Genomic DNA, 24616 nt, shown 5'->3' on the forward strand with positions numbered 1-24616 from the left:
CGCAAGCGATTTCTATCCGACGCTAAAAATAGTAAAATCCAGCTTATGAAGTCATCGGCATCGGGCCGATCCGGCGATCCCTACAATATTGCGGGGGCGGGGTTGCGATGAAGACGGACAGGAGGTTATAAGCTCCAGTACTAATAGATGTGGGCTGTTGGGAATCTTGAATGGCTACGTTGATTCCATATCGAGAGCATTTTATAGGTTCCTGCAATGCAGGGTACACTGAATAGACCCTTGGAGGGGAAATTCGGCATCGTGACGGGGGGCTCAAGGGGCAAGTAGACAACCCCAATAAGGATCCTAGCAAGACACACACAAAATTATTGACCCATTAGGCTCTACTATCTCCAGGTATTGGCGCTGCAATTGCCGAGAATTTAGCCTCGAAGGGCTGCCATCTTCTCTTGGTCTATACTTCTCCCAGCTCTACAGCACGCACTCATGATCTCTGCGAGGGGTGAAAGGCAACGTGCGGCATCCAGTGCTTTGCTCAACAGGCTGACCTCGGCAATCCTGTAGAAGCAGTTGAGAAAATCCTATTCGCAGCTCGGCAACACTTCGTAGCTCTGCAAGGTAGCAGTCACCTCCAGATCGACATTCTCATAAACAATGCCGGTATCTCAGAGAATAGATTTCTCAACGACCCCGAGAGAGGCCCGATCGACGTCGACACGTTCAATAAGCAATATAATGTCAATGTGCTCGCACCTCTGCTCCTAACCCAGGCCATCGCGCCATACTTGCCTCGCAACCGGTCTGGACGTATCGTTAACTTATCCAGCATCAGTACAAGCCTGGGGCTTGCCGGCCAGAGCGTCTACGCTGGCACAAAGGGCGCATTGGAAGCGATGACGCGAACTTGGGCGCGAGAATTGGGCGATCGCGCGACCGTCAACGCGGTTAACCCTGGTCCAGTGCTGGGTGATATGTACTGGGGAGCCGGGGAGGGGTTTTGGAAAAGAATGCAAGGGTGGCAGGATAACACACCGGGGAGCAATATGATTGTCGAGCCAGGTTTTACGGGAACTGGCGAGGAGAGGCTGAGTGAAGAAGACTTGCGGAAGGTTAAGGAGAAGATGGGAGGTAGAAGACCAGCGTTTACGGACGAGATAGCTGGGGTGGTGGGGATGCTATGTACGAAAGATGCAGCCTGGTGTACAGGGAGTGTGATTTGTGCAAATGGAGGTTTGAGGATGAGTATATAAACCAGTAAACACGCTGCGACTAGTACTTCGAAGAACGATCAATGATAGCATCAAGATGAATTAGATCGCATTTTGTAGACTCCAACCCCGAAAACACCCTTTAGCTTGCCCAGGCTAGCTGCAACGTGTCTATGGGGCATACATTAACTCGGAATTGTTGGCCCATTCATGATCTTAGGATGCTATTTGCGGATGCAGGGTATCCACCCTGGTAGAATTCCTTCTTGTCAACTCTTTTTGCGAAAGGTATATCTGTTTACCCCACCTTGAATTTCTGCTTTGCAACATCACATTCCAGAAAGCTGTCACTATATTGCCTCCTTTGGGTTGTTCTTCCAGCTTAGATTTATTTCAGTTCTGTAACAAGGGCCCAGAATGTCACTTTTTCACATTGTCCTTGTTAGCTTTAAACCGGAAGTCAGCCAGGAAGTTATTAAGGATGTATGCTGAGTAAACATATCCTCTGTTGTCAGGGCAAAGCACTAACAACTCTTTGAAACAAGGCACTTACGCGGAATATGGCCTTGAAGGACATCTGCCTCCATCCGACAACGCAGAAACCGTACATCAGATCCATGACCAGTGGAGTAGATAACTCGACCGTCGGGTTACAGGTAAACAAGCTTTGCACCCTGAGAGAATCGCACAGTTCCATGGGTTCTTTTGCTGATATATTGTGGTATAAAAAAAAGCATGGGATGACGCACGCCTTTGTCGTTGAACTCGCAAACGCTGAGGACCGAGACTACTTCACGAAAGAAGACCCAGTACACAAAGCTTACGGTCAGAGTGTTGCTAGTTATCTTGATAAAGTCTTGGTGTTTGATTTTGTCGATGGAGAATTTTGCAAATAAGAAACTAGCGTTCGTTCGATGTATGGGTCTCTCGAAAAGACAGCGTCCAGGGAGATATAAAGTCTCCAAATTTTCATGCTTTATCTGATGTATCTAGTCCGCATTCTGGATCTAATCACCATCAGGTAGAGTGCGACTGTCTGGCAAATTCAATTGTTAACTTGTGAAAGCCGCAATTGTCCATAAGGTGTGTCAGAATAAGCATCTCAACGCTCTGAATCAGGGTCGAGAAAGCGTTTGATGTGGCTTCTACATGGGGAGATAGTAAGCACACATAAAACAATATCTAAAGCTACACAATTAGATATCAAGCAAAGGAGGAAGAAAGGAAAGACTTTCATTAAGTCAAACCCCAGCGGGACATCACGTATGTATGGTTTAACCTAGCTCTTAAAGAAAAAGTAACGCTTGTTCTCGGAATCTTTCCAGGAGAAAGGCCTCACAGGGGCAGATTTGAACTTCAGATTGGGTCACCTGTTGTAGCATACATGCAAGAACGCACTAATTGGTCAAAAGACCCGGTGAAGAATCTGTTTATAATGTGGTTGTTATGTCTGTGGGTTTAAAGCCTTCCAGCTGTTAGTGTTACCAAGCTGGTGGTGCCTGGGCATAAACAGCCCTGGGGTGGTGGAGGTGGAAAAACATGACGCCGTGTATGGTTAGCCAGCCGAGGTAGATTTCGTGATGCGCTCCAGCTCCGGTCGATACCGTTCAGTCACTGGCAGCACAGTCTGTCCAGGGGAGTGACAATCCCACAGTCACTCTACGATGGCTAAGTAAGCTAAATACCGCATCTGATACGATTCCTAAGGATTTTAGCCCCGCTCGTACCCAAACTCACACCTTATCATTGGGCTTCCTATTGATCTTAGCCTTGAAGAGTCAGATATCACTCTCCCAAGGGCCAAATAAATATGAAAGAAGGCGAAAAACCCTTTTTTTTTGACTTTACATTGACCATCAGAATGGTCTGTAACTTATTTTTTGAATGGAAAATAAACCAATTGCTCTTCGGAACCTGAAACCTCCCATTTTGGTGTCAGGACTATGTCTATTTTTTATCTTTATTTCTTTGGCAGCGGCGTTATCTTCACGGGGTTGCTCAAGCCTGGCGAGCAGTGGTCATCAGCAGCATATGAGAGTGACTGAACCGTGAGGATAGTGCAGCGTCAGTCAAGGTTCTGTCTGCATATAAATGGTCAGGACGTTCTCCATCAAAGTCGATACTGTGGTGCCATGGATGCTGGCGGTTGCGCCGCCCATCCTTATCCGCGCATCTTTCTAGACAGCTGGAACTTGCTATCATGCATATTAAGGTGATTATTGCGCTGGTTTAATTGCTTCTTAAATTTTCAAGATGTATATTTCCTCTTGGTTGCTTTTTATTTTAATGCCTGAATCCTCATACAAACCTCGATTCCTACACAACTGCAGACCTTACAATCTCACAATACATGATTTTCCCTTCGCCAGTACTCGACATCAAAGCCTTATTTATCATACCCTCCCCATATTCATATGCCCTCAAAGTGGCTGACAATGATCTACCATCGAGATACATGCCTGTCACCTGAGGTTCCCAGCTCTTCAGTCTCAATGCTGAAGAACTGCTATATCTTCCTTTGCCTTAAAGGTGTCAGTCAGGTCATTCTACTCTAAGTGTACCCAATAACTAGTAAAATAGCACCAACTTGACCTTCTTCTCTTGTACCTGGATATCAAGAGGGAGCATCCCTGCCTCATAACAACCCATAGCTGTGGACGCCGGGATTCACATTACATTAGTGGCTAAAAAATGTGCGTGAAAGCTTCATAAATAACTCCACTGATAATAAAAAGGACGGGCTGGCAACTTGAAGGATGCTTGCCAATTACACATCACGACAATACAAAACCGGCAAGGATGCCTAAAGTGCCATATCAGTACTAAGTACGTGGAGCTTACCTTTATCTGACATCTTTCACCATAAAACCCGGGTTCATTCTTATTCGAAAACTACCCACACCCCCATATCTCTGAAAGCTACATTGAAAAGCAGTCACCATGAAGCTCAAGACAGTTCTTCACCTCTTCACAAAGGTAAGAGGATCATAACCTTCCTTGCTTCAAGTGAAAGGGAGCCCGGCTCATTATAATAAAGAAGAAGAAAGAAACGTTCAGGTTCTTGGATCTTCCATTTGAAATACGCCTTCTCGTCTATGAGCATGTTTACGGCCGCTGGCAGCATCAAAGTGTGGTTGTGATCAGCCCGGGGCCTAAACGACTCATTGGGTGTCTGTTTCAGCGGCAGCATCGGCATCCTGGATTCTGGCTGCTGGATGGCATCACTGGTTTGACTAACCAGATGCAAGAGTAGAAGGTCGTGTAAACTGAATTTGGCATTGACATACACCTGCCACCAAATGTATGGTTAAGTTCTCGGGTTTCCTGTTCCTCCAGTGGTCTTCTAAAGTTAAGCAGTTTTTATTTGACGCAGACACTCCGAGTCACTCGACGTGATGTATGCATCTACCGGCTTTCGATTCCACAACAGGTCTTTAGACATAAGGGAACACGACTTCCTTGCCTTTCGAAGGGCGATCACCCCGGCGCACTTCGCAAGTATCCCGTCTCTTGAGATCACGCTGCCTGTTGAGGACGTGCCCCAACTTGGGTTTGCCAGATTTGCAAGATTCTGCGATATTATCGCTGGGATGAAGACTGCGCCGTCTAAAGCTCATGATGATATTGAGCCCTCGGCGCCCTCCGGCAGGAAGGTGCAGGAAGAGCAGGTCGGAGGGCCGCTGTCGTTGATTGTTGCGAAAGAGTCTTTGATAGCGTTAGAGATTGGGGTCAGCGATGACATCTGGGGCTGGTTGCTGTAGAAAATGGGATCGAGGACGGGCCTCCCCATTAAGCGATTTCGCGGGGCCGCCGCGCGGGTTTTGATTTGACGGGGGAAGCAGTTTCAATTTTTGAGCCTTCCTTGGCCTTGGAAGGAGAATCGATTGGCTTAGAGTTGGATGGAAACTTGGATGCATTGTGTGGTCGAGCCGCCATTTTGGACTCGATAACCTACACACATTCAGAGCAGGTGTTTCAGCGCCATGTTTTTGGATACAGCAGGGCGATTCAATGACTCCGGTTGAATTTAAAAAAAAAGAAAAAAATCCAGCAAAGCTCGACAAGTCTGCTTGTGGTCGAGTTAGTGCGTTTATGGAACCAAAGTAAATGGTTTTCGCCGATAGGCCGTTGCTGCGTAATTCAAACTCTTCGAAATCGTGAAGCATCGTTTGAGAGGACAAAAGTCGTGTACAAATTTCACCCCGTTAACCGATGCTCGAAACCCGGGACAGAGCGAGCCAAGGCAGCAGAATTAGGTTGAGGATTGGCCGACCGGTGTGCAACCCTCCCTGCACCTCGTTCGTCCTTATTGTGCTGCCTGGGGCGATACGAGGATGGCTGATCAGGATGCAGGCTATGTGGTTAATTCCAGCACAAATCGTTGGATACATATTCCTTCGAACATCCGCCTTTCGATCATTTGATACCCAACACATCGTTTTATTTTTGTAACATTTTTTTTTTTTAATTCTCCTTAAACAAGTTCTATCTATTAGCTACAGTATTTTCTGCGATATGACACTGCGGAAAGGAAGTCCGGACGACGCCCCTCCTCCGTATACTCCCTCCGATCCCCTCACGCCAACCTCTGGCAGTTTGTCTGTTCAAGGTGAACCTTTCGCACAATCACCCAATTATTCTATACAGCCAGCGGATAATTTCATCTCTGCTGCTCCGTATTTCAATGAGCGTCCATCAGTCGTCCCTCATGGCCCAGACGAGGAGATCCTGGAGCATACCATAACCATCTACACTCGAAGCCAGGCCAAGGACTATTCCCGCTTCCCGCGATGCTGGCGATCTCGAGCTGCGGAAGCCTCTAAGCACGATTGGGCTACTTTTTTAAATTACTTACTCCCTTCACATCTGGGCCCTGCGTCCAATCATCCGGATCTTCCACGAAAGCTTCGTCGGGAGATTGCAAGAGACCATAAAGATCGGCCCCAGGAAGCTAATGAGGAGCGGAAAGCTCGAATTTCGGCCGTTGTCGATGAATGGAATGTGCACTTCTTTGGCCCCCGGGCAATGAGGGTGGCATATGTGTTTCCCTCTGAATCTGGGACCACAACCATCTCTCCGCTTTGCCCCAATTGCTACCCATCGACGGTCAGATCAATGCCACTGCGAACTGGCGGCGCACACCCGACTCTGTCCAGATCGCAGACGGCACCACCTGCATCGCAGCATGGCATTCCTCGCAAGCCAGTTGGCGAAAATGCCGCTGATCCTACACCTGTTCGGCCATATCAACCTCACACGGAAAACGAAGCCGATACAAACCAAGGAAACCGACCGCAGATCGCGCAACACCAGTCGCCCTTTGGGTCCTGGGCGTCCGCGATCGTTAACTGGGCAAACAACTTTTCCGAGCAGGCACAACGATATGGCGAACACATCGAACAACAAGCCGAGGCGCATGGAAAGCGAGTCGAAGAAAGTGCCGAGTCATTCGGCCGAATGATGGAAGCCAAGGGACAGGCATGGGAAAACTACTTTGAGCAGCAAGGGAACAGGTTCGAGCGTGCCACGGAACAATTCGAAAAAGCTTGCAACAGGCGCTCGCCCTGGTCATACCGTTCGAATCCATCCGGTCCATGGGGCGCAGGCGCTGGCAGGGGAGGATGCAGCCGTCGCGGTGGCATGGGACCTTATTGGTCTAACTCCGGGTGTCCTATGAGTTCTCGGCCACGGAGCGGCTCTATTTCCTCTCTGTCGTCCTCTTCGTCATCATTCTCGGATTCGCTCTCGTCCTCGTCTTCTTCAGATTCGGAACACAGTGACAATGAAACTAGCATTAAGTCCGAAATGAATAGCTTACGCGAAAGTCGCACTCAGGCCCGTAATCTGAACACGGAGCATCGCGCGAAAGTTGCAGCGCTACGCCATGAGATGGGCGCGCTGAGGGCAGCACATAGAGAACTACGATCTTCGAGCCGATGTGGGCCGGGTCGTGGGGCGAATTCGCGTGAGATGTTCAATGACAAGGTCGCGGAAGCACGAGCTATTAAAGCCGAAATGGGGAATTTAAAGCAAGAGTATAAAGCTATGAGAAATGAGTTCCGCCAGGAGAAAAAACAGCTTCGACGCATGATCAAAAGCTCGAAGAAAGAACATAGAAAGGCTAGAAAGGCGGAGCGAAAGCAGCAAAGGGGAAAAGGTGAGCTTTGCTTTCCGCTTTGTGCGAGAAATGCATCAAGTTAAAGATTCCTTTACTAATATCTCGAGCTTTAGGCGTCAAAGGTCAGGAAGTTGGCACGACTCACAATCCCGCTAACATCGCTCCACCGACCTCTTCTCTCCCGACGCATGTCCCCGTGCCGCCCTGTCCCCCAATGTCACCGCCTCCGGCGTACTCCTCTCCGTTCGTTTCTGAGCCCCCAGTGATACCCACTGGTTTAACCCAGGAGACGAGAACTGAGACCGAGGAGACAGACATCCCACCGATGCAAAATCAGCAAGCTAAACCTGAAGACAACTCTACAAAATCTAGCAAGGGGAAAGGAAAGAGCTGCAGCAAGGAGCAAACACAACAGACGATGAGCTGGGGATATACCAGCAGCAATGCGGTACCAAAGTCGTCGGGATTCTGGAAGAAATCACGCGAGGCCGAGGCGCCGTCGGTTCAATGGTCTGGTGATGGCAAGCAGGAGATCGGAGTGCTTCCTGTCGACGATGAGGAGCGAGAAGACAGTGAGCGAGACAATCCTCCACAGGGGCAAAATAATTGAAACCAGAACTTTTGCCCTGTGGGATATATGTGTATATACATACATCTACCCTCTTTATTCCGTTTTTGCTGTGTCCCCTTCGTGCAAGGCTCTCTCCGGTTGGTTGTTATGGCGTAAGGCAGGTCTGATGGTATTAGCCTATAATGATTTAGCAGGTGCTATTAATGAACTGATGATTCTCTTATTTTTCATCTGTTGTCAGTTCGTACGAATCCACTGTACGGAGTACTCGGTAGGATTCCATGCAATAAGGTGCAGCGGCATGCTGCTAATATTTTTTATAGATGCCTCCACACCAAAGTAGTGTTAGCTTCAGAAGGATTCTATGAATATAAAATATATCTCACAAGCACCCGTGAAGCTGGGAAGAATACGTAGATGATGCCGTGAGGGGGGGGAACAGCACAACGCGGCGGAGTTTAATGGCTATGGAACGATCCTAATCAGAACCACATTCATCGTACCGCTTCGTTTCTCTCCACCAAGTCTCCCACTCCCAGAGCCCGTCCAATTTTCACTTTGACCATCTTCTCCCCTTCCTTGCCGTCCTCCTTTTTGCCCATGCTTCCCACCTCATCGCCCTCATCCTGCACATCGTCGTCGCCGTCGTCTTCCTGTTTCTTCGTCTTGGCAGCGGATTTACTTTCGCTCGCAGCGGTTCTGGGCTCCTTGTCCTCTTTGACCCAGAGGTCCCGAAGATCCATGCGCATGGCGTACGCATCCTCACCGTCGGCGTAGTACTTCGATTCGACCTTCTCGACCTCGAAGCCGAGTGTGTCGCGGTACAGGTGCAGCGCAGCGGTGTTTGAGACTCGAACGTGCAGCGAGACGTAGTGGGCCCGGTGAGATTCGGCCATCGCCCGTTCTATGGATCAGGTTTTCTACTATTAGCATTAAAAAGTGATAGAAATCAACAAAAGAGGAAGAGGAGGAGAAAACCAAGCGTGAGAGTGGATGGGCTCCTCAAGGAGGTGCGGGATCTGGGAACATACGGCTCATTCTCATTAACCTCTCGGCGATGCCCAACCGTCTATGCGTCCTCATCACGCTCAAGCTTGTAATATGCCCGTGTGCAACTCCGTCGAGTGGCTCCTCCTCCATCTTGGCGAGCACGTATCCGACCACCTTGGGATAATCTCCGCTGTACTTGTTTTTGCCGCCATTGGGCGGGGATCGGACGACGGCGACGAAGCTGAGCTGTGGCCAGGAGAGGGCATGGTACATGTAGTATTTGAGGAAGTAGTTTTCGGGGAGATTGGTGATGTTACATGTTTGGATGGACGGGAGGAGGGAGAGGTAGGACGGATAGGAGCAGAGGGGGACGATGTCGACCATTTTTCCTTTCTTTCTTTTTTTTTTTTTTTTTTTTTTTTTTTTTTTTGAAGGGTGAATCAAATTCTTCTCTAGATCCTGTAGGGGGGATACAAGGCTTAAAGCACTGCTCCCTTGGCTAGAGACAATGTGGAGGGGATCGCGGACGGGCTGCTTTGCGAGCGAAAGCAGCTCAGAGAAGCAAAATTGAAAGTCCGTTTGCGTTGAGCCCGGAGGCGCATCCCCGCCCACCATCACCGATTCGATTCCCTGGCAGCGATTTTCCCCCACGACGACGACGACACGCTGCAACGGCCCTTGACAGCGAAGACTTCGTTTATTTTTGATGGCTACTTAAAATGGGTGCCACAATTTACATACTCTGCAGACACGCAACGAGGACTGTTCGAAATACAGTTTGACATCGTCAGGGGGGAAAAAACAATGGGGATTCGATTTCGCTCACGCCAGTAGTTAGTTAGTTGGCTGTCGAACAGCCCTGATAACTGGAAACGTACATGCAATACCGCCGGGTTCCACCGCTAACAAGCTCTCAACCCACGAGAGAGACCACTCACCGCCGCCGCCCACCCGCTATGTACGTTGCTGGCTCAGCGACTGTCTCACGGCACGCCTTCGACCCACCCGCAGGGCCCGCGATGACGACGGCGGGCGCTGTCAGGATCGCCACCGAACGAGCCAGTTGCTTGACAGCTTTTTATAGCACCAGCTCCGCGACGATGATCTGGCTGCGATTGTCATTCCTGTTCCTGTTTCGATCTGCAAGCGGTGTTTTGATCTTGATCTTGAATTTGAATTTAGTTTTTTTCGTTTTTCTCCTGTAGAGTGGGCTGCTTCCATCTTCCCTTGCCTGCAAGTTGAAACCCTTTCTGCCTAGCTCTGAAGCATCAGCCGTTGCATTCGATTTACGAGCGATGAACTCGGCCTTTCCCCTTGTTTGTATTATCTCATCTGGCTTTTTGCGCCCTTGAATGAATAACTTTTCTCTCGATTTAATCCAAACAATCCTTTGGTTCCGAGATCCTGCGTTGTGTGAACCAGCCGGTGTTTCTGACCATGCTGCTGAGCTTCCGTCTTCTTGCCGTAGCCTCTTTGCTGCGTTCCATATATGCAGACGATATCATCACCCTCACAGGGACGAACATACCCCCTTCGCTATCCGTTGGTGATCCCATTCCTTCCGACACCTCAGGTCTCTACAAAAGCTACTCATCGGTGGTTACTGTCAGTGCGACGGATAAACAGCTAGAGTCTGCCCGGACCGGCACTGAGACAGCTACCGGCTCAGAGAGGACTGCAACATCTGACGGGGGGACTCTCCTCATCGGTAGCAAGCGAGTCAGCACCACAAATGGAACCACACTGTCTGGGAATGCTACAGCCACTTCGACCGAATCGGCTGCCGTCCCCACAAACACCCGTCCGTGTAACGGTTATCCAGAGTTCTGTGAAAGGAAGTATTCCAACATCACACATATTGCGGCCCACAACAGCCCTTTCGTACGGCGGGGAAATATCGCCGGAAACCAGGAACTTGATGTGACCATCCAACTCAATGATGGAATTCGTATGCGTAAGTGATCCGATCCGGGACCTTCGACGCCCTCCTATCGCATATTTCACTAACTGCTCCGTGCTCCCTTTGAAGTACAATTCCAGACTCACTATATCAACGGTACCATTCGCCTGTGTCATTCCTCTTGTGATTTACTCGATGTCGGCCCGTTGGAGGATTATTTGCGGAAAGTAGCCGACTGGCTCAGAGCCAATCCGTACGACGTTGTCTCGATTTTGATGGGCAACTCAAACTTCATCCTTCCGACCAACTACACCAAACCCATAGAGAATTCCGGTCTAATCGACTATGTCTACACCCCTCCAAAGATACCGATGGCCCTCGATGACTGGCCACTTCTCTCCCACTTCATCTTGACTGGCCAGAGAGCAATTGTATATCTCGACTACAAAGCTAACCAGACCGAAGTACCATACCTCCTGGATGAGTTTTCACAAATGTGGGAGACCCCCTTCTCCCCGACAAATAGAGACTTTCCTTGCGTTGTCCATAGACCACCAGGCCTAAGTGCAGAAGATGCAAAGAAGCGCCTATACATGGCCAACCATAATCTCAATACCGAGGTTTCTCTAGCAGGTGCCAGCCTACTCGTCCCGAATACAGTTCTACTGAATGAGACAAATGCCGTTTCTGGATACGGAAGTGCCGGCGCCATGGCTGGGAATTGCACAGGTCAGACCTCCTTTACGTCTTTCGACTCTCATTTAATATCTGTCTAACCACAAATTGCGTTTAGAACAATGGACTCGGCCACCAAATTTTATCTTGGTCGATTATTACAACATCGGCAATTTCAATGGATCTGTATTCGAGGTTGCAGCGAACTGTAATAATGTCACATACAACAGAAAGTGTTGTGGCCGACAAACTTCCGCGGCGTCCAAAGGCCTGTCTTCCGGTGCGAAGCAAAGCTTTTTTGTTGGGCTTCTGGCCACTATTACAACAAGTCTTCTGTTTACTTTGCCGTGATGGCGGTCATACTCTTTGCTGATGGGCGTTTGCGGCTTCGATTATCTGCGTATGGCGCTTTGGGAAAAGGTATATATGGGCTGGTATAGGTCTGGGAACTTCAAAAGATTCTTATATACCCTAGAATGTTGTGATGTATGAAAAGAAAAAAAGAAAAAAAAGGCGGGGAGAGAGGTGTTGAGAATCATCGCAGAAGTTATATCCATGAACCACTTTTTTTTTGCTTGAGTCCTAAGAACAATTATTTTCTTTAGGCATTTCACCTTTTCTTATCAAGTTAGAACAACGGTAAAATGTTCATAACTTTCCAAAAAATTCTGATCTCAGGCCCGAAACATATTCAGATGGCCTGTCTGCGACTTCAGACAGGTCACATACCACGTCCACAAGGGGTGCGGGATAATTTTCGCGCAAATATGCGATGGCAAGGTCAAATCCATTGGTTATGCTCCCTTTTTGACAAGCACTGTCAGATTCACGCATTTTAAAAGAAAAGAAGGGAAAAAAAAAAAAAAAAAAAAAATGAAAAACAGAACGGTCCCAGTAGAAAAGGTCGTACCACTGCTCCAAACATTCCCATCCTTGACAAACCTGCACGAACCATCCCACTCTTTCACCTTTGGAAATTGTTCGCGCAGTCCTGGAATCATAATCCTAGGCCCAGTGGCCCTTTTGCCGTTGAGAATACCCGCATGTGCCGCTACTATACAGCCAGTGCATATGCTAAGGATCGTGGTTCCGACATCGTGATGCTGTCGGACAAACGTCTTGAGGTCGTCAGAGGGGACCTGGTTCGGATCCGGGCCTGGAATCATGAGAATGTCTAGATTTCCCGGGGATACGGAGGGAGAAGAGACGGTGTCAGTGAGATTGATGGACACATTCGCAGATAGGTTTGCAGGCGCCGATGACGCGCCGATATAGTGGATTTTTAAAGGTACGGCTAGGTCGACGATAGACTGTGGGAGATTGCAGGTTTTGATATATCCGGGGGACATTATGGCAAAGAGGTCAATTACGGCGAGGTCTAGGAGTTGCACCCAGCCGCTGATCAGAACTCCGATTCGGAGTGGGTTGCTCTTGGAGGTAGCCATTCTGGTATGGTACTGATAGGTGTGAGCGCTTTTTTGGAAAGGGAATGGCCACAGCTTAGAGAAAGGCGCGACAGACAAAGATGAGGAAGACATTCGGTCCTGTCCGGATCGGAAGACTTGAGATTATATCTTCAACATGGCCAACCCCCACACGGACATCCCTCCTGGCAGGGGAATTTGGCCCAGGGCATGTACAACATACGAGATGTAGTTCCGGGCTTTTCCGTTCAGCCAATGGTCCTGCCTCGCCCTTCAGGGTGTTCAAGCGGCTATCTGCACAAGTTGCCAGGTTAAACCTTTCCGCCATTAATTGAGTTTCTGTTCATTCCGCGTTGTAGGCAGCAGAATTGCTCACGGTTACATATGTAGCCGTTTTTCGAACATCTCTGGAGCGGGGTAAAAATCAAGGGCTGATGTGCTCTGGGCCAACACGGTGCGAGTTGTACTCCAGTCAGCGTAGTGTTTTAACGGGCAAACACACCGCACCGCACCATTACCCGTCTGTCGTAGTGAACAAGTTCGACGTTTAATTTTAATTGCCGATTGAACATATCTCGGTTTCCTCGCCGTCGGTACGGTACAGGGAACTTCCGTCGGATCAGGGACCGAACCCTATCTTATCTGATCCATGTCCTGCTGACATAACAAGGTTATGCTTGACGGTTCTTGGCAGTGACGTGGTGGGTCCAAGCCCCAGTTTCCCTCAGCCGCGGTTACGTAAGCCCCTGCGCCGCGTGTTTGGAATTCTCTTCGGCAACCAACACGGCCTTTGCCATTGACAGGAGAGATCCCGGGCAGTGGGGGCCGGCCTGAGATCCGGATCACCGTGCTGGATACTGTACTCCGGACGGCCGCTGTTTGAACATGGCTGGTTGACGGGAGTGTGGCGCCGCAAAGTGTCCACGACATCGACCAGAGCTTGCGCAGATGTCAGAGAGGCGCCCGCTGGCGGAGACAAGACCATGCTGCGGAACCAAACGCCCAACGCCCCATCCGCACGTACGGGGAGGTCCACCTTGATTCCCTGATTTTGTCCCCAAATCCATCGCACGATTACTGGCTGAAAAAGCTTGTCGTTTCTTTGCGGACGCGTCTCCTTCAAAGGCGGTGGCGAATTACTCCTGCTTCATGGCCCTTTGGTATATTCACCCGTTTCTGAAAATATCAAACACATCCCTCCGCACCTGTCTCTCGTTCTGTGTCATGCTGGAACACATCATTGCCGATTTTTGGCGTCGAACGTTTGAATTTCTTCCTCCGTTCGGGTGACGTTCGTTCCTAGTCGAAGTGTAGCCGGGAGTCCACACCCGCTGCCGGTGGTTGCCCTTCCTCCCCGGTAATCGATTGGATGAACAATGGCCTTTCTACCCTTGAGCTTCATTCATCGTAAAGAGAATAGGAATCAGGCTTCTCCTCCAACATCCAGAGACCTACAACGAGGCTCATTTTCCGGATGGCGTCTCTTTTATGCCCTTCTTTACCTTGCTGCCCTCATCTTTCTCATTCTCGTCGAGATCGGAAATGTCAGCGACAGACCCGTACTCCGAGACACATACTTCCTTAAAATCGATCTATCAGAGATAATACCCCGTTCCGTTCCGGACGCCGTCCTCATCAACAGTATTGCCCGGACGATCGGGCTGCATGATTTCTACCAGGTCGGTTTGTGGAATTTCTGCGAAGGATACGATGACGGTTCAGGAATCACATATTGCTCAGCCCCGAGAAAGATGTACTTCTTCAACCCCGTTGAGATTTTACTGAATGAGCTGCTTGCTGGGGCTACAAGTAAGTCCATTGCCATTTCAAAAATCCCGCTTTCACCCAAGGGCTAGGCACTAAAGTGCTATCGACTAGTTGCGCTCCCGGGCGACGTCACCCAAGCTCTCGACATCGCACGTATAGCATCCCACTGGATGTTTGGCCTCTTCCTTACCGCCGCCGTCCTAGCATTCATCTGTATACTTCTCACCCCATTCTCTGTCTCCTCCACGAGCCCCACCGCTCCTTCTCCCTCCCCGTCGAAAAGACGAACCCATTTCGCAAAGAAGCGATACCTCTTCCCACTCACCCTTCTCACCTTCGCTACATTTTTCCTCACCGCTGCCGCCTCCGTGATAGCCACGGCAATGTTCACAATTTTCAAAATGGTCTTCGTGAGAAACGAGGCAGATTTGAATATCCACGCTCAGTTGGGCACCCGGATGCTAGCGTTTATGTGGACTGCTGTGGGCCTGACATCTATCGGGTTCATTTTCCATGCCGCCAGCCTCTGCGCGTGCTGTTGTTGCTGCTGCTGTGGCCCCAGGAAGAAAGCACGGGAAGAAAAAAATGGTGTTGGCGGCGGGGAAAAGGGGCCGTTCGTGCGGAGAGAAAATTCCTCCTCGTCTAGGGATTGTGCAAGTGGCGGAGAGGAAAAAAGCAGCGATACCAGGCGGAGGGCCCATGGCTGGAACAGGATGAGGGTGGACGTTTAGATTATATACCCTGTTGCATTTTTTTTCTTTTTTTTTCCCTTCGTCCCCTTGCGATAGATGAGAAGTGTGAATAAGACTGCCGGAAAGTACTCCGTACAGCAGAATTCACCTTTTTACCATCATATCCCTACTTGATATCTGTATCTTCAAAAAATTCAAAACTCTAGAAATATTACGAAAGCTTTGATCTGTGACTCCCGAACAGGCCTCTGTTAAGTGTGCGGTAGATCAAGTAATACCCCAGAACCGGAATGGATAATATTGGAGCCTTTTCTCATTTCAACACGTAGCATAAGCGTGGAGGGTATCATACACATACAGCATCATTAAAATCACGCCGTATCCTTCAATTCATCCACAATTTCTTGTAAAAGTCCTTGGAAACAAACACACATTGAAGGGAGACAAAGTATCAGCACACTGGCAGAGGTCAATATCAGCCTTGATTTTAAAAAGAAAAACAAAAATCCACAAAGCCCACACAATAGTCGTCCTCGAACACCTTAAAATGCTGTCGAATGCTTCAGACGACCTCAACATCCTTCAGACACAATCATGCCTCTTGCTCAACTTGAAGCTTCAAGATCCTTTTCCAGCATCCTCGCAAATTCATCATCAGCTCCTTCCGTCACTTCTGAGGTGTCGGGCGCAACCGTGGCTGGGTCAGAAATCGTCCCTGAGCCTGTTGTGTCTATATCACTCGAACCCTGCAAATTTCCCTCCATCATCCTTGCAAATTCATTATCTCCGGGATCACACGCACCGGGCATGGTTGCTCTCTGGTGCACACCGGTTTCAATCTGACGACTTGACGCGGTTTGACGAGGGCGACCAGATACACTGTTGTCCTTTACTCTGTCATGTCGACAGTTGTTAGGTGTCGTAGTGGTAGAGGAATTATTAGCCGTATTTGATGGGACATTAGTATGCGGTTGGGGCTGAGTGGTTAAAGTATTCGTGAAACGTTGTTGCATGTGATTTTTGTTACCCAGCCACCGATATTCTTTCTTGCGCATGGACTTGAACAGTTCTTTCTGCGAAACTGGGATGTCTGTTGCGGGAGTGGAATTGACGTTTTGAGCTTCCTTTGGTTGACTTGACATATCGCCGTCCGCGTCGCCAGTTAAATCAACCATGACTGGGGTTGGTGCAGATGAGGCGCTAGGAGTCATAGGCGCAGAAGTTGCAGCAGATGGTACGGCGCTACCAGTAGCAGGGGTTGACGTCACGCTAGTTGGTGCAGGGCGATTGCTTGGTAGTCTGGGTACCTGGGTATTTTGCTGAATTGGAGCCGGTGCGGAGCATTGTTGGGTTAGCCTAGTCTGGTGAACCTGAAATTGCATTGGCTGCACTAGCTGTCGCAGTTGATGGAACTGTGCGCAAAGGTGATTGTATATGTTGACAACACCGAAATACCGGTTTTGCCAATAACGCGCCTCCTTTGAGGCCTCTTCCTCCTTTTTCGCGTTCACAGTTACCGCCCGCTTCAGATATTTAATGTCGTCTTTAAACCTCTGATATTGACTTTTTTGAGTCACCGGATCAACGTTGCTATACATCTGGAGTTCCGCCATGAGTTTATCCCTATCAGAAATGCACGTTTCGAGTCGTTTTCGATAGTCGTTGAGGAGAGATGCAACCTCGTCATCCGCGGCTTTGATCGATCTGACGTGAAGAGATGGGCTAGATGGAAGATAGCCTAGATCTCCCCCCGGTCGGGGGTATGGGGAGATATATTTGGGTCTTTGGCGGCAAAACCACCCACTTTCTCGAGATTGAGTTAGAAGGATATCCTCATCCTTTAACTGACAGACTTTCTTGAGATGCTCGGATATCCGTGGTCCAGTGGTATTTGCTATCAAAGGCAGCATAAATTGAGGTTTTCCGGCGTTCTGGCTTGTGGGTGCGGCGTCCAACAACGGGCTGTTGGCCCGATCATCAAACAGAGAATCAATAGACGATTCACGCTCAAAACTAGCAGCATCTATATCTACTGAGTGACATGGAGTAGCGGGTGCTACGCCATGGGGGCGAAACGGGGGTAACGATAATGCTGCTTGGGAGTTCGTGGATTGGTGGATTGCGAGATCTCCTCGCTTCTCCAATGCAAGAGGTGTCGATACGGAGCCTACGCTGTTCGTTGACGCACTGCTCGAGTTGCTAGATGCGTTAAACAGTCCGATCGAGGGAATGCCCAAAGATGAACGTGATTGGTTGTTCGAACCCTGGCGTGCTTCATTAAGGATAGGCGTTGCGATCACAGGAACGCCGGATCTAGCATAGGGTTGAGGCTCTTCGATTGACCCTATGGCTGCATCCATCCGGGGTGGATGGCGTCGATGGTCGTGACGGAACACATTGGAGACGGGATGACTATCGCCGATAAAGCTGGACTGAATGGAGTGGCCCATACACTGTCTCTTTGCAACAGGTTCATTACCTTTGACAGAGGATAGTACATGATCCTCATCAACACTGATATCATCGACAGACCTTTTATGCTCGGGTCCACGGCCTGGTGTCGGGGCAAGTCGTCGGTACCTAGAATCACTCGCGAAAGTAGGACCAGGAAGGACGGTCGGGACAGGACGATGGAGTTCTTGCGTTCCAGTGATCAGGTTCTGGGCTTGGTAAGGTCCAGCGACCGGGACATCATTGGTGGGCGTCTGGCCAGGCTGACCCTGAGTTGACAACAAACCAGAAAGGTCTACATCGCGGAGAAACCGATCGAGCTCGTTCGGATCTAAATCATACTCGGCCGGCAGGTCAAACAGGTCATCACCCGCACCGAGACCTTGAAGATCAAGGTCCTGGTTCTGACTGTGATTTCGATCCTGCTGCAGCTGTGACCCGGGGAGAGGTGTAAGCCCCAGACCTTGACCAGTGACAGGCTGAGAAGAAGGGAGTTCAGAATGGTTTGGAGTAGGGTGCTGTTGCAAGCCTAAAGAAGCATAAATACCTTCTGAAGATGGCGTTGCTGTCTCCATCTTGGATAGGAAATCTATCAAAGATGAAGCTGCGAAGGTAGCTTGATGGATTGGACCATCTAAAGCCCCAGAGATGAGCCTGGTTTATAACCTGATTCAAAAGGGTAGTGGGAGCCCACCAGCACTATGCTGATGAAAGTTTTGGAGCCGTGAATGGGGACCAGGAAAGGTGTGCCTTGGGGCAACCTCCTGATGGCAATCCAATCACTCAGGTAGAACAGTTAGACCAATAGAAGGCCCAAAGAGATCTCTATTGTTCACAAGAGGACATGAAAACGCTGTGTTCCGACAGAATTGAGCTCGAAGCCTTCACGTCATTCACCAATTTTCTCGAACAAAATGTCAATTTAAGCGGTGGTTCGTGCATTTGCCCCAAAGTGATGGTTGTGATGTGTAATCACAGCACTAGAACTAACAAACTAGCCTTTTTTATTCTAGTATAATGCTGAATAACCAAATCTTAGTCATGTGGCCTTGCTGCGGCCGAGCTTATCGCTATCAGCCAAGAGTCGGGACATTCACAGCTCCCAGAAACGCTTGCCTGCGCAGTTCCAAGAGTCCTCCAAGGGAGTGAGCCTCTTTAATTCTTTAATCCTGCATTTCCATTTGGCGGATGTTGAGTACGTGAATTCTTTCAGCATGAGTGTCATTCTATGTACCGGTAAGCCTTCATGCCTCTTCATTGTTACGAAGTGGGAAAGCAGCTAAGGCCAATCTCCCTTCAAAGCTGGGTATGACCATACAATCCGGTAAGCAACAAATTTTCCAAAATTTTTAATGCTGGCCTGTGAATTCTGGAAGGTCTCCTCTAACTCATCAACCAGGTTTTGGGAAGCCCTCTCAGGAATATGTTCGAGGACAATCCAGCACCCTTTGTCCCAGGTGAATCGGCTATGCATCACCCCCGATAAGCGATATATCGCTGCGGCTGGCCGGCACAGCGTGAACCTTTACGACATTAAGTCCAATATACCCGATCCTGTTATGACATTCAATGGCCACACCAACAATGTCACCGGCGTCGCGTTTCACTGCGAAGGAAAATGGATGGTTACGAGCTCAGAAGATGGTACAGTCAAGGTTTGGGAGACGCGGTCCGGGTCGCTTCAAAGGAATTACAATCACAAGTCGCCGGTTAACGACGTTGTGATCCACCCGAATCAGGGAGAGTTGATTAGCTGCGACTACTCAGGTACCATCAGAGTCTGGGATCTAGGGGAGAATCGCTGCAGTCATCAGTTGATACCCGAGGAAGACGTGTCTGTGGCAAGCGTTAGTGTTGCCAGTGATGGATCATTGCTTTGCGCTGGAAATAATAAGGTAACACTACATTGAGCTGACTTTGTGTGAAATGCCAACCTTGCTCATGTGGTGCATTATAGGGAAATGTATACCTATGGCGCATGGTGCAAGATCACGACCTTACCAAAATAGTGCCCATCGCAACCTTCCAGGCACACAAGGACTACATCACAAGGGTTTTGTTGTCCCCTGATGTTAAACATCTCGCAACTTGTTCGGCAGATCATACTGCTAGAATTTGGAACCTTGACCCGGAATACCCGCCCGCAAAAGCCGCGGCTGAGGCCAGGGCCGCAGCAGGAGAGGAGGTCCAAGGCCCTAACAATGCTTCTTCTCCAATACCCCAAACTCCAGCAGCAAACGGCAAAGCCCATATGTATCAACCTCAGCTGACCAACGGGGTCCCTGAAACCGCCGCTAGTCAGCATACGACCGTGGACAGGCCCCACGAATACGGCTCAAGCTCAGACTCCAGAGGTGAACCTGTTTCGCACCCCACCCAAAGAGATTTTGATTACGAAGGCTCCACTGAAAATGAGGAGCCCAGCCCACAGTCATTAGCGCTGCTAGAAAGGCCTCCTATAGACCCAACCACCAACACGCTTTATCTTGAAACCACCCTTGCCGTTCACCAGCGTTGGGTTTGGGATTGTGCCTTCTCCGCAGATTCCGCATATCTTGTTACGGTGTGCAGTGATCATTATGCCCGCTTGTGGGAGCTTGCGTCTGGGCAGATCATCCGACAGTACAGCGGCCATCATCGAGGGGCAGTGTGTGTTGCGTTGAATGATTACTCGGAACCGAGATGATTTGTTAAAAGAAGCTTCTTGGTGTTGAAATTTATGTATATGCACCCTTTTCGTCGAATTTATGATACCTTCTCTGCCCCATCATTGCTTTACGACTCCCTGTATTTCATGTCCAAATTCTCAATGACTTATTTCTTCAGGCATGGCGTTGGGTGGATTTTATTACATTAGGATAGAGGAGGCTCCGAAGGTTTAATGTTTTGCAAATTGCTTTTGCCAATACATGTCATGGGTCTGAGAAGTCATAAAGGTTTTCTACGCCAATCCGCGAATCGAGGGACCTGAAAGATCCAGTTTCATTATAAACACCCATCGGCATAAGAAATGGATCCAATACCCAATGCTTCGCCGAGTATATAGAAGCTCCTCTTTACCTTCACCCTTGACCTCTCCGCACGCTAATTTCTTGATCTCGTTACATCCAAAAGAATCTACCATCCACGCGCGGCTCATCCTACTTCCTTTTTTTGTGTTGTTGAACATGAGCCTAGCTTAAAGAAAAAGAAGCAACACAACTCCCCACCATAAAGGGGCACACTGCCTACTTTCGCTTCTTCGGGGTTCACTTCAAAACGAGCCGAACCAGACAACATTTAGCACCAAGTCCAATCCTTTCTCGATTCCATTTGGGTATTTATATGTCCACATCCCGTCGCGCTTGATATCCCAGTATGCGCCCGACGCAGAGTGCATGCCACGCCGCCCCGCAACTTCGACCGAGTTCGCGCCTGGGTTAGAGTCTGAAGATTGCGCGTCGGTGAGGCCTTGTTGAATTACAGTGCAGTTCACGGTAAAACGGTAGGAGGGTTGTTTGGATTCTGATGGGGATGGAGAGCTTGTGGAACCAGTGGACGTGGTGGCTGATATTAGCGATTGGAGGATTTTGTTCTGTGGGCAATGAATGGTTTAGTTGATATGTCGCTGGTCAATGTATCATTTGCGACGAAATGCGAAAATGGAAGGGCTCGATAGAACGTACGATTATTTGAGAGCTCCATTGGCCAACTTTCTCGTGGTCATAGCTGCTAACACCTTCTAGTGTTGCGTCGCATGCCTGCATAGCAGCTCAAATTGCGATGTGAGTATGGAGGGGTCAACTTTCGCTTTGGAACACGGGTGTCAATCCCAATCATACCTCAGCCGCAATCCTTGACAACTCCTCGATCGGAACAGGCTACAGGGGAGAAGCTGTTAACAAACAAAGCAAGCGGCTCGTACTCTTCGAGAAAGGGATACGAACAGGATTGTTAGGCGTAGCTTCAGTGGTCATTGTGAGATGTCGCAAGGTCAAGAAGGTAAGCGAGGTTTGGTGAACGAGGGGAAGGCTCCGCAGCACTCAAGGCTTTGAAGAGGGGACGATAAAGTTGGAAACGACAGGTTAAAGCTGACTGCGGAATCCTCGCCTCAGCTTCAGCTTGAAAATAATCCAGGCCGCTGCGTGCTCGTCCCAAACAGTGACGTCGTGAGAATATTCCTTAGATAAGCACGCCAAGACCCGTAACTAGCTTGAGGGAAACCGGAGCAAAAGATCTGGCCTGCCCTCTTCGCTGGTCTGGTGGGACGAATCATGAACAATGTGGCATGCTATTAGGGATATTGAACTGGTGATTGGCATTTTTGCCTAGGTGGTCTATTACATGCAAAGAATGATTATCTGGAAAGTACTCTGTACGGCGTCGAATGGGCTTATTTTGGGTCCCTGTGTCGGTTTTTGGTGCCGCAGAGGGGAAGCGAGAAAGTACAGGATCCCCAATGTTTCCAGCGCGGATTCGAAGATAAAATCTACTGTTTTTCCTACTAGTTTTACACATTCCTTACTCTATACCCAACTTAACAATCCTGCTCCCAGTCACCTTTAGCAAGATGAACAATTTTCAGCTCAATTGCTCTGGGTTGTTTCCTAGTTCTAGTCAAGCCTTTGCTTCATTGAGTACCAACCTGGCAATCTTTATCCAAAGGCTACGAAGGTGAACATTGCTACAAATTCTAGCATCATTTACACAGAATGAACGAGCTTGGAGCCCTACAAACTAACATCTGTGTGAATTGTGAAAGCACTGAGTATGGAAACATCTCCCTCACCATCCTGGAGCCAGCCTGCAGACAGAGAAAAAAAAATTATATAACTAGTGATGATGAAGATCTGCTCTGTGATCTCTTCTCTGATGATGATAATCTTGGCCTGCTAGATACTGATATCTTGCTTGACTTGGATGAGGCGCGCTATCACCTGAAGAATCCCAGCCAGGGCAATAAGAATCGCCCATGGCCTAGCCACTCAGTTGCTAATTCTACTAGTTTGGATGGTGCTTTCAGGAATGGCCCCTGTATGCAGGTAGAGTCTGGAGACACTCAAGATAACGTATGTTTACACCCCTTCGGTCTCTACGATTCTAATGTGCACCAGACACACTGATCCTAATTACTGAGGACTTGAACCTGTGCTTGAGCAATAACAGGACCATGGCTGGGGGTGATGTATCCCAGTTGGACGCCATCTTGGGAAAGACCTCAGGACTCTCAAGTAACAGGGAGCAGTCTAAGATATCTTTGGACCATGTGGTTAAGGAAAGGTATGCATCAGACAACAATGATGTGATCCCTCTCACTTGGGCTCTCAAGAGCAAGTATGAGGATAGTGAATATAACTGCATTGAGATGATTGACACCACCACTGCAACTGACAGTGGCTCCAAAACAACAAGCCAAAAGCAGCCCAAAACAATTAGACCCCAGCCTCCTGTACTGTTGGAAATCACCACATGTTGGTAGCTCTCCATTGATTGGATCCATGTGGCCTGATTTGGCAATAAAGTGTGGCCTTCTTGGCTATGAGATGAGAATGAGAAGTCATGGGTTTATGTTGCATGGCACTGCATCTGGGAGCCTGCAGAGGAGTTTACCCCTGTTGAGGCAGACAAGGTGAAACTACATCGGCAGCCAATATGTTGTGGAAGAGCAGTGAAGAAGAAAGCAGGTGGACCAAGGAAGGCTTGAGTGGAGAAGTAGATAGTGTAGTTCACATAATTGTCATGGCTTTCCCTTTGATACACACATGTCCGTTCCGCAATCCACAGGTCATCAAGCAGTTACCATTCTCCGCCTTGCTTACTCGCGGTTGAAGTTTGTATGATTGAATATTCATCCGTGTGTTCCCCTTGTTCATTCCCTATTGAGAAGGCTTAATGTAACAATCTGAGAAGCGCTGATTAGAGATATTGATTCTAAGAGAATTTGCTTCTCCTGCTCATGTGAGACATCTTCAAACCACTTGTGCGCCAACGCCTCATGGGCCGTGATTCTCTTTTTCGGATCAAAATTTGTCATGGCACAGACAAGACTTTTAAACTCTTTATCAACACCTTTCCAGAGGGAAGGTGGTCTGCGAGGGTGATCTTTGTCGAAACCATCCCGAATTACTTCGAAAACACGAACCCAGGGATTATCACCAAGATGCTTCAAAAACCCACTCATTCCACCTTCATCTGCAAAGTATGATATTTGGCGCTCAATGACAATGCTCAAACGGTCCACACCCTCGTCCAACTCATCTTCCCCAACAGCAAAGATGACGCGTTTATGCAACCGCATAAATGCACTATATGATATGTTAATGGCACTTGAAAGCCTAAGATTTTATAAGTATAGAAACTTACGACGAGAGCAAAGGAGAAAATATCAGAGGGCTTATCCAAAGGGCCCTTGGCATGGGCTTCAGGCCTCCTCCACATCCAATTCCCGGCCTGTTTTCCGATCATATGTGATCCAGGAGGAATATGCGCGGCATCTTCAAGATCTCCAAGCTGGACTCTCTTAATAATAATTTCATCACTCTGACCTTCCCAATCGATAAAAACATTGTCCGCCTTGATATCTACTCCAAGTAAGGCACCGCTTACAATTCACGATAGGGATTACGTACCAGTATGTACAATATCCTGATCATGGAGTTCTGCAATTCCACGAAGAGCATCCCTGAGAATCCTTTTTGTCACTTCGAGTGGCAAGTCCTTTTGAGCAAGATGTAGGAGATGGTCCGCGAAATACTCAAAAACAAACATCGACTTCTTGGGGATAGTGTCTTGAAAAAATATCATGGTTTACATAGCGCCACTGTCTCATTCTCCACTTCATGACTGCGACAATCGGCAGCATCTCACTGAGGCGAAGGGG

At 48.8% G+C, this 24616-nt stretch overlaps 13 protein-coding genes across 13 annotated transcripts; 7 read left to right on the forward strand and 6 right to left on the reverse strand.

Annotated features, from left to right (window-relative positions):
- Positions 1-152: 152 nt before the first annotated feature.
- On the forward strand, positions 153-1266 carry CIMG_07102 (3-oxoacyl-(acyl-carrier-protein) reductase). The gene is made up of 3 exons (XM_001243205.2): positions 153-280; positions 358-475; positions 526-1266. The coding sequence occupies exons 2-3, from the start codon at positions 448-450 to the stop codon at positions 1209-1211; spliced, it is 714 nt and encodes a 237-aa protein (XP_001243206.2). The 5' UTR covers positions 153-280; positions 358-447; the 3' UTR covers positions 1212-1266.
- A 320-nt stretch (positions 1267-1586) lies between these two features.
- Positions 1587-2065, forward strand: CIMG_07103 (stress responsive A/B barrel domain-containing protein; the record flags this gene model as incomplete). The annotated part of the gene is made up of 3 exons (XM_001243206.1): positions 1587-1652; positions 1715-1825; positions 1904-2065. 3 exons carry the CDS (start codon positions 1587-1589, stop codon positions 2063-2065), a joined length of 339 nt encoding a protein of 112 aa, XP_001243207.1.
- Positions 2066-3238: 1173 nt separating this feature from the next.
- Positions 3239-3797, reverse strand: CIMG_13108 (uncharacterized protein; the record flags this gene model as incomplete). The annotated part of the gene is made up of 3 exons (XM_001243207.2): positions 3239-3346; positions 3507-3675; positions 3757-3797. The coding sequence occupies 3 exons, from the start codon at positions 3795-3797 to the stop codon at positions 3239-3241; spliced, it is 318 nt and encodes a 105-aa protein (XP_001243208.2).
- Positions 3798-5607: 1810 nt separating this feature from the next.
- On the forward strand, positions 5608-8761 carry CIMG_11899 (uncharacterized protein). Its single transcript, XM_001243208.2, has 2 exons — positions 5608-7326; positions 7401-8761. The coding sequence occupies exons 1-2, from the start codon at positions 5685-5687 to the stop codon at positions 7895-7897; spliced, it is 2139 nt and encodes a 712-aa protein (XP_001243209.2). The 5' UTR covers positions 5608-5684; the 3' UTR covers positions 7898-8761.
- Positions 7417-9508, reverse strand: CIMG_07106 (N-acetyltransferase complex ARD1 subunit). Its single transcript, XM_001243209.2, has 2 exons — positions 8890-9508; positions 7417-8762 (listed from the first exon to the last, which is right to left on the reverse strand). The coding sequence occupies exons 1-2, from the start codon at positions 9230-9232 to the stop codon at positions 8353-8355; spliced, it is 753 nt and encodes a 250-aa protein (XP_001243210.1). The 5' UTR covers positions 9233-9508; the 3' UTR covers positions 7417-8352.
- Positions 9509-9989: 481 nt separating this feature from the next.
- Positions 9990-11946, forward strand: CIMG_07107 (uncharacterized protein). Its single transcript, XM_001243210.2, has 3 exons — positions 9990-10802; positions 10878-11477; positions 11542-11946. Exons 1-3 carry the CDS (start codon positions 10286-10288, stop codon positions 11772-11774), a joined length of 1350 nt encoding a protein of 449 aa, XP_001243211.1. The 5' UTR covers positions 9990-10285; the 3' UTR covers positions 11775-11946.
- Positions 11947-11970: 24 nt separating this feature from the next.
- On the reverse strand, positions 11971-12961 carry CIMG_13109 (ThiJ/PfpI family protein; the record flags this gene model as incomplete). The annotated part of the gene is made up of 2 exons (XM_001243211.2): positions 11971-12226; positions 12334-12961. 2 exons carry the CDS (start codon positions 12959-12961, stop codon positions 12072-12074), a joined length of 783 nt encoding a protein of 260 aa, XP_001243212.2. The 3' UTR covers positions 11971-12071.
- A 1019-nt stretch (positions 12962-13980) lies between these two features.
- Positions 13981-15540, forward strand: CIMG_07109 (uncharacterized protein). The gene is made up of 2 exons (XM_001243212.2): positions 13981-14656; positions 14726-15540. The coding sequence occupies exons 1-2, from the start codon at positions 14224-14226 to the stop codon at positions 15343-15345; spliced, it is 1053 nt and encodes a 350-aa protein (XP_001243213.1). The 5' UTR covers positions 13981-14223; the 3' UTR covers positions 15346-15540.
- A 39-nt stretch (positions 15541-15579) lies between these two features.
- On the reverse strand, positions 15580-18615 carry CIMG_07110 (uncharacterized protein). Its single transcript, XM_001243213.2, has 2 exons — positions 18305-18615; positions 15580-18236 (listed from the first exon to the last, which is right to left on the reverse strand). The coding sequence occupies exon 2, from the start codon at positions 17754-17756 to the stop codon at positions 15912-15914; it is 1845 nt and encodes a 614-aa protein (XP_001243214.2). The 5' UTR covers positions 17757-18236; positions 18305-18615; the 3' UTR covers positions 15580-15911.
- Positions 18616-18870: 255 nt separating this feature from the next.
- On the forward strand, positions 18871-20676 carry CIMG_07111 (WD repeat protein pop3). Its single transcript, XM_001243214.2, has 4 exons — positions 18871-18993; positions 19060-19081; positions 19157-19652; positions 19715-20676. Exons 1-4 carry the CDS (start codon positions 18972-18974, stop codon positions 20441-20443), a joined length of 1269 nt encoding a protein of 422 aa, XP_001243215.1. The 5' UTR covers positions 18871-18971; the 3' UTR covers positions 20444-20676.
- CIMG_07112 (uncharacterized protein) lies at positions 19673-21871 on the reverse strand. Its single transcript, XM_001243215.2, has 4 exons — positions 21684-21871; positions 21579-21617; positions 21423-21497; positions 19673-21331 (listed from the first exon to the last, which is right to left on the reverse strand). Exons 1-4 carry the CDS (start codon positions 21711-21713, stop codon positions 21011-21013), a joined length of 465 nt encoding a protein of 154 aa, XP_001243216.2. The 5' UTR covers positions 21714-21871; the 3' UTR covers positions 19673-21010.
- Positions 21872-22906: 1035 nt separating this feature from the next.
- CIMG_07113 (uncharacterized protein) lies at positions 22907-23215 on the forward strand (the record flags this gene model as incomplete). Its single annotated transcript, XM_001243216.1, has 1 exon — positions 22907-23215. The coding sequence occupies one exon, from the start codon at positions 22907-22909 to the stop codon at positions 23213-23215; it is 309 nt and encodes a 102-aa protein (XP_001243217.1).
- A 390-nt stretch (positions 23216-23605) lies between these two features.
- On the reverse strand, positions 23606-24540 carry CIMG_07114 (serine/threonine protein kinase; the record flags this gene model as incomplete). The annotated part of the gene is made up of 4 exons (XM_001243217.2): positions 23606-24041; positions 24064-24071; positions 24100-24317; positions 24366-24540. 4 exons carry the CDS (start codon positions 24538-24540, stop codon positions 23606-23608), a joined length of 837 nt encoding a protein of 278 aa, XP_001243218.2.
- Between the last annotated feature and the right edge of the window lie 76 nt (positions 24541-24616).

This window comes from Coccidioides immitis (genome assembly GCF_000149335.2).
Source record: "Coccidioides immitis RS genomic scaffold supercont3.2, whole genome shotgun sequence".
Classification (NCBI taxonomy): domain Eukaryota; kingdom Fungi; phylum Ascomycota; class Eurotiomycetes; order Onygenales; family Onygenaceae; genus Coccidioides; species Coccidioides immitis.

Excerpts from the sequence above, each read along its gene's own strand:
- CIMG_07102 (XM_001243205.2), top strand. The coding sequence starts at position 448 with ATGATCTCTGCGAGGGGTGAAAGGCAAC. Across the intron at positions 476-525 it reads TGCGAGGGGTGAAAGGCAAC|AAGCAGTTGAGAAAATCCTA; the intron begins GTGCGGCATCCA and ends GCAATCCTGTAG.
- CIMG_11899 (XM_001243208.2), top strand. The coding sequence starts at position 5,685 with ATGACACTGCGGAAAGGAAGTCCGGACGACGCCCCTCCTCCGTATACT. Across the intron at positions 7,327-7,400 it reads AAAGCAGCAAAGGGGAAAAG|GCGTCAAAGGTCAGGAAGTT; the intron begins GTGAGCTTTGCT and ends CTCGAGCTTTAG.
- CIMG_07106 (XM_001243209.2), bottom strand. The coding sequence starts at position 9,232 with ATGGTCGACATCGTCCCCCTCTGCTCCTATCCGTCCTACCTCTCCCTC. Across the intron at positions 8,763-8,889 it reads GAGGTTAATGAGAATGAGCC|AACGGGCGATGGCCGAATCT; the intron begins GTATGTTCCCAG and ends CCTGATCCATAG.
- CIMG_07107 (XM_001243210.2), top strand. The coding sequence starts at position 10,286 with ATGCTGCTGAGCTTCCGTCTTCTTGCCGTAGCCTCTTTGCTGCGTTCC. Across the intron at positions 10,803-10,877 it reads CAATGATGGAATTCGTATGC|TACAATTCCAGACTCACTAT; the intron begins GTAAGTGATCCG and ends CTCCCTTTGAAG. Across the intron at positions 11,478-11,541 it reads CATGGCTGGGAATTGCACAG|AACAATGGACTCGGCCACCA; the intron begins GTCAGACCTCCT and ends AATTGCGTTTAG.
- CIMG_07109 (XM_001243212.2), top strand. The coding sequence starts at position 14,224 with ATGGCCTTTCTACCCTTGAGCTTCATTCATCGTAAAGAGAATAGGAAT. Across the intron at positions 14,657-14,725 it reads GCTGCTTGCTGGGGCTACAA|TTGCGCTCCCGGGCGACGTC; the intron begins GTAAGTCCATTG and ends GCTATCGACTAG.
- CIMG_07110 (XM_001243213.2), bottom strand. The coding sequence starts at position 17,756 with ATGGGCCACTCCATTCAGTCCAGCTTTATCGGCGATAGTCATCCCGTC.
- CIMG_07111 (XM_001243214.2), top strand. The coding sequence starts at position 18,972 with ATGAGTGTCATTCTATGTACCG. Across the intron at positions 19,082-19,156 it reads GGGTATGACCATACAATCCG|GTTTTGGGAAGCCCTCTCAG; the intron begins GTAAGCAACAAA and ends CTCATCAACCAG. Across the intron at positions 19,653-19,714 it reads TTTGCGCTGGAAATAATAAG|GGAAATGTATACCTATGGCG; the intron begins GTAACACTACAT and ends GGTGCATTATAG.
- CIMG_07112 (XM_001243215.2), bottom strand. The coding sequence starts at position 21,713 with ATGACCACTGAAGCTACGCCTAACAATCCT. Across the intron at positions 21,618-21,683 it reads AAGCTACGCCTAACAATCCT|CCTGTTCCGATCGAGGAGTT; the intron begins GTTCGTATCCCT and ends TCTCCCCTGTAG. Across the intron at positions 21,498-21,578 it reads TGTCAAGGATTGCGGCTGAG|GCATGCGACGCAACACTAGA; the intron begins GTATGATTGGGA and ends GCTGCTATGCAG.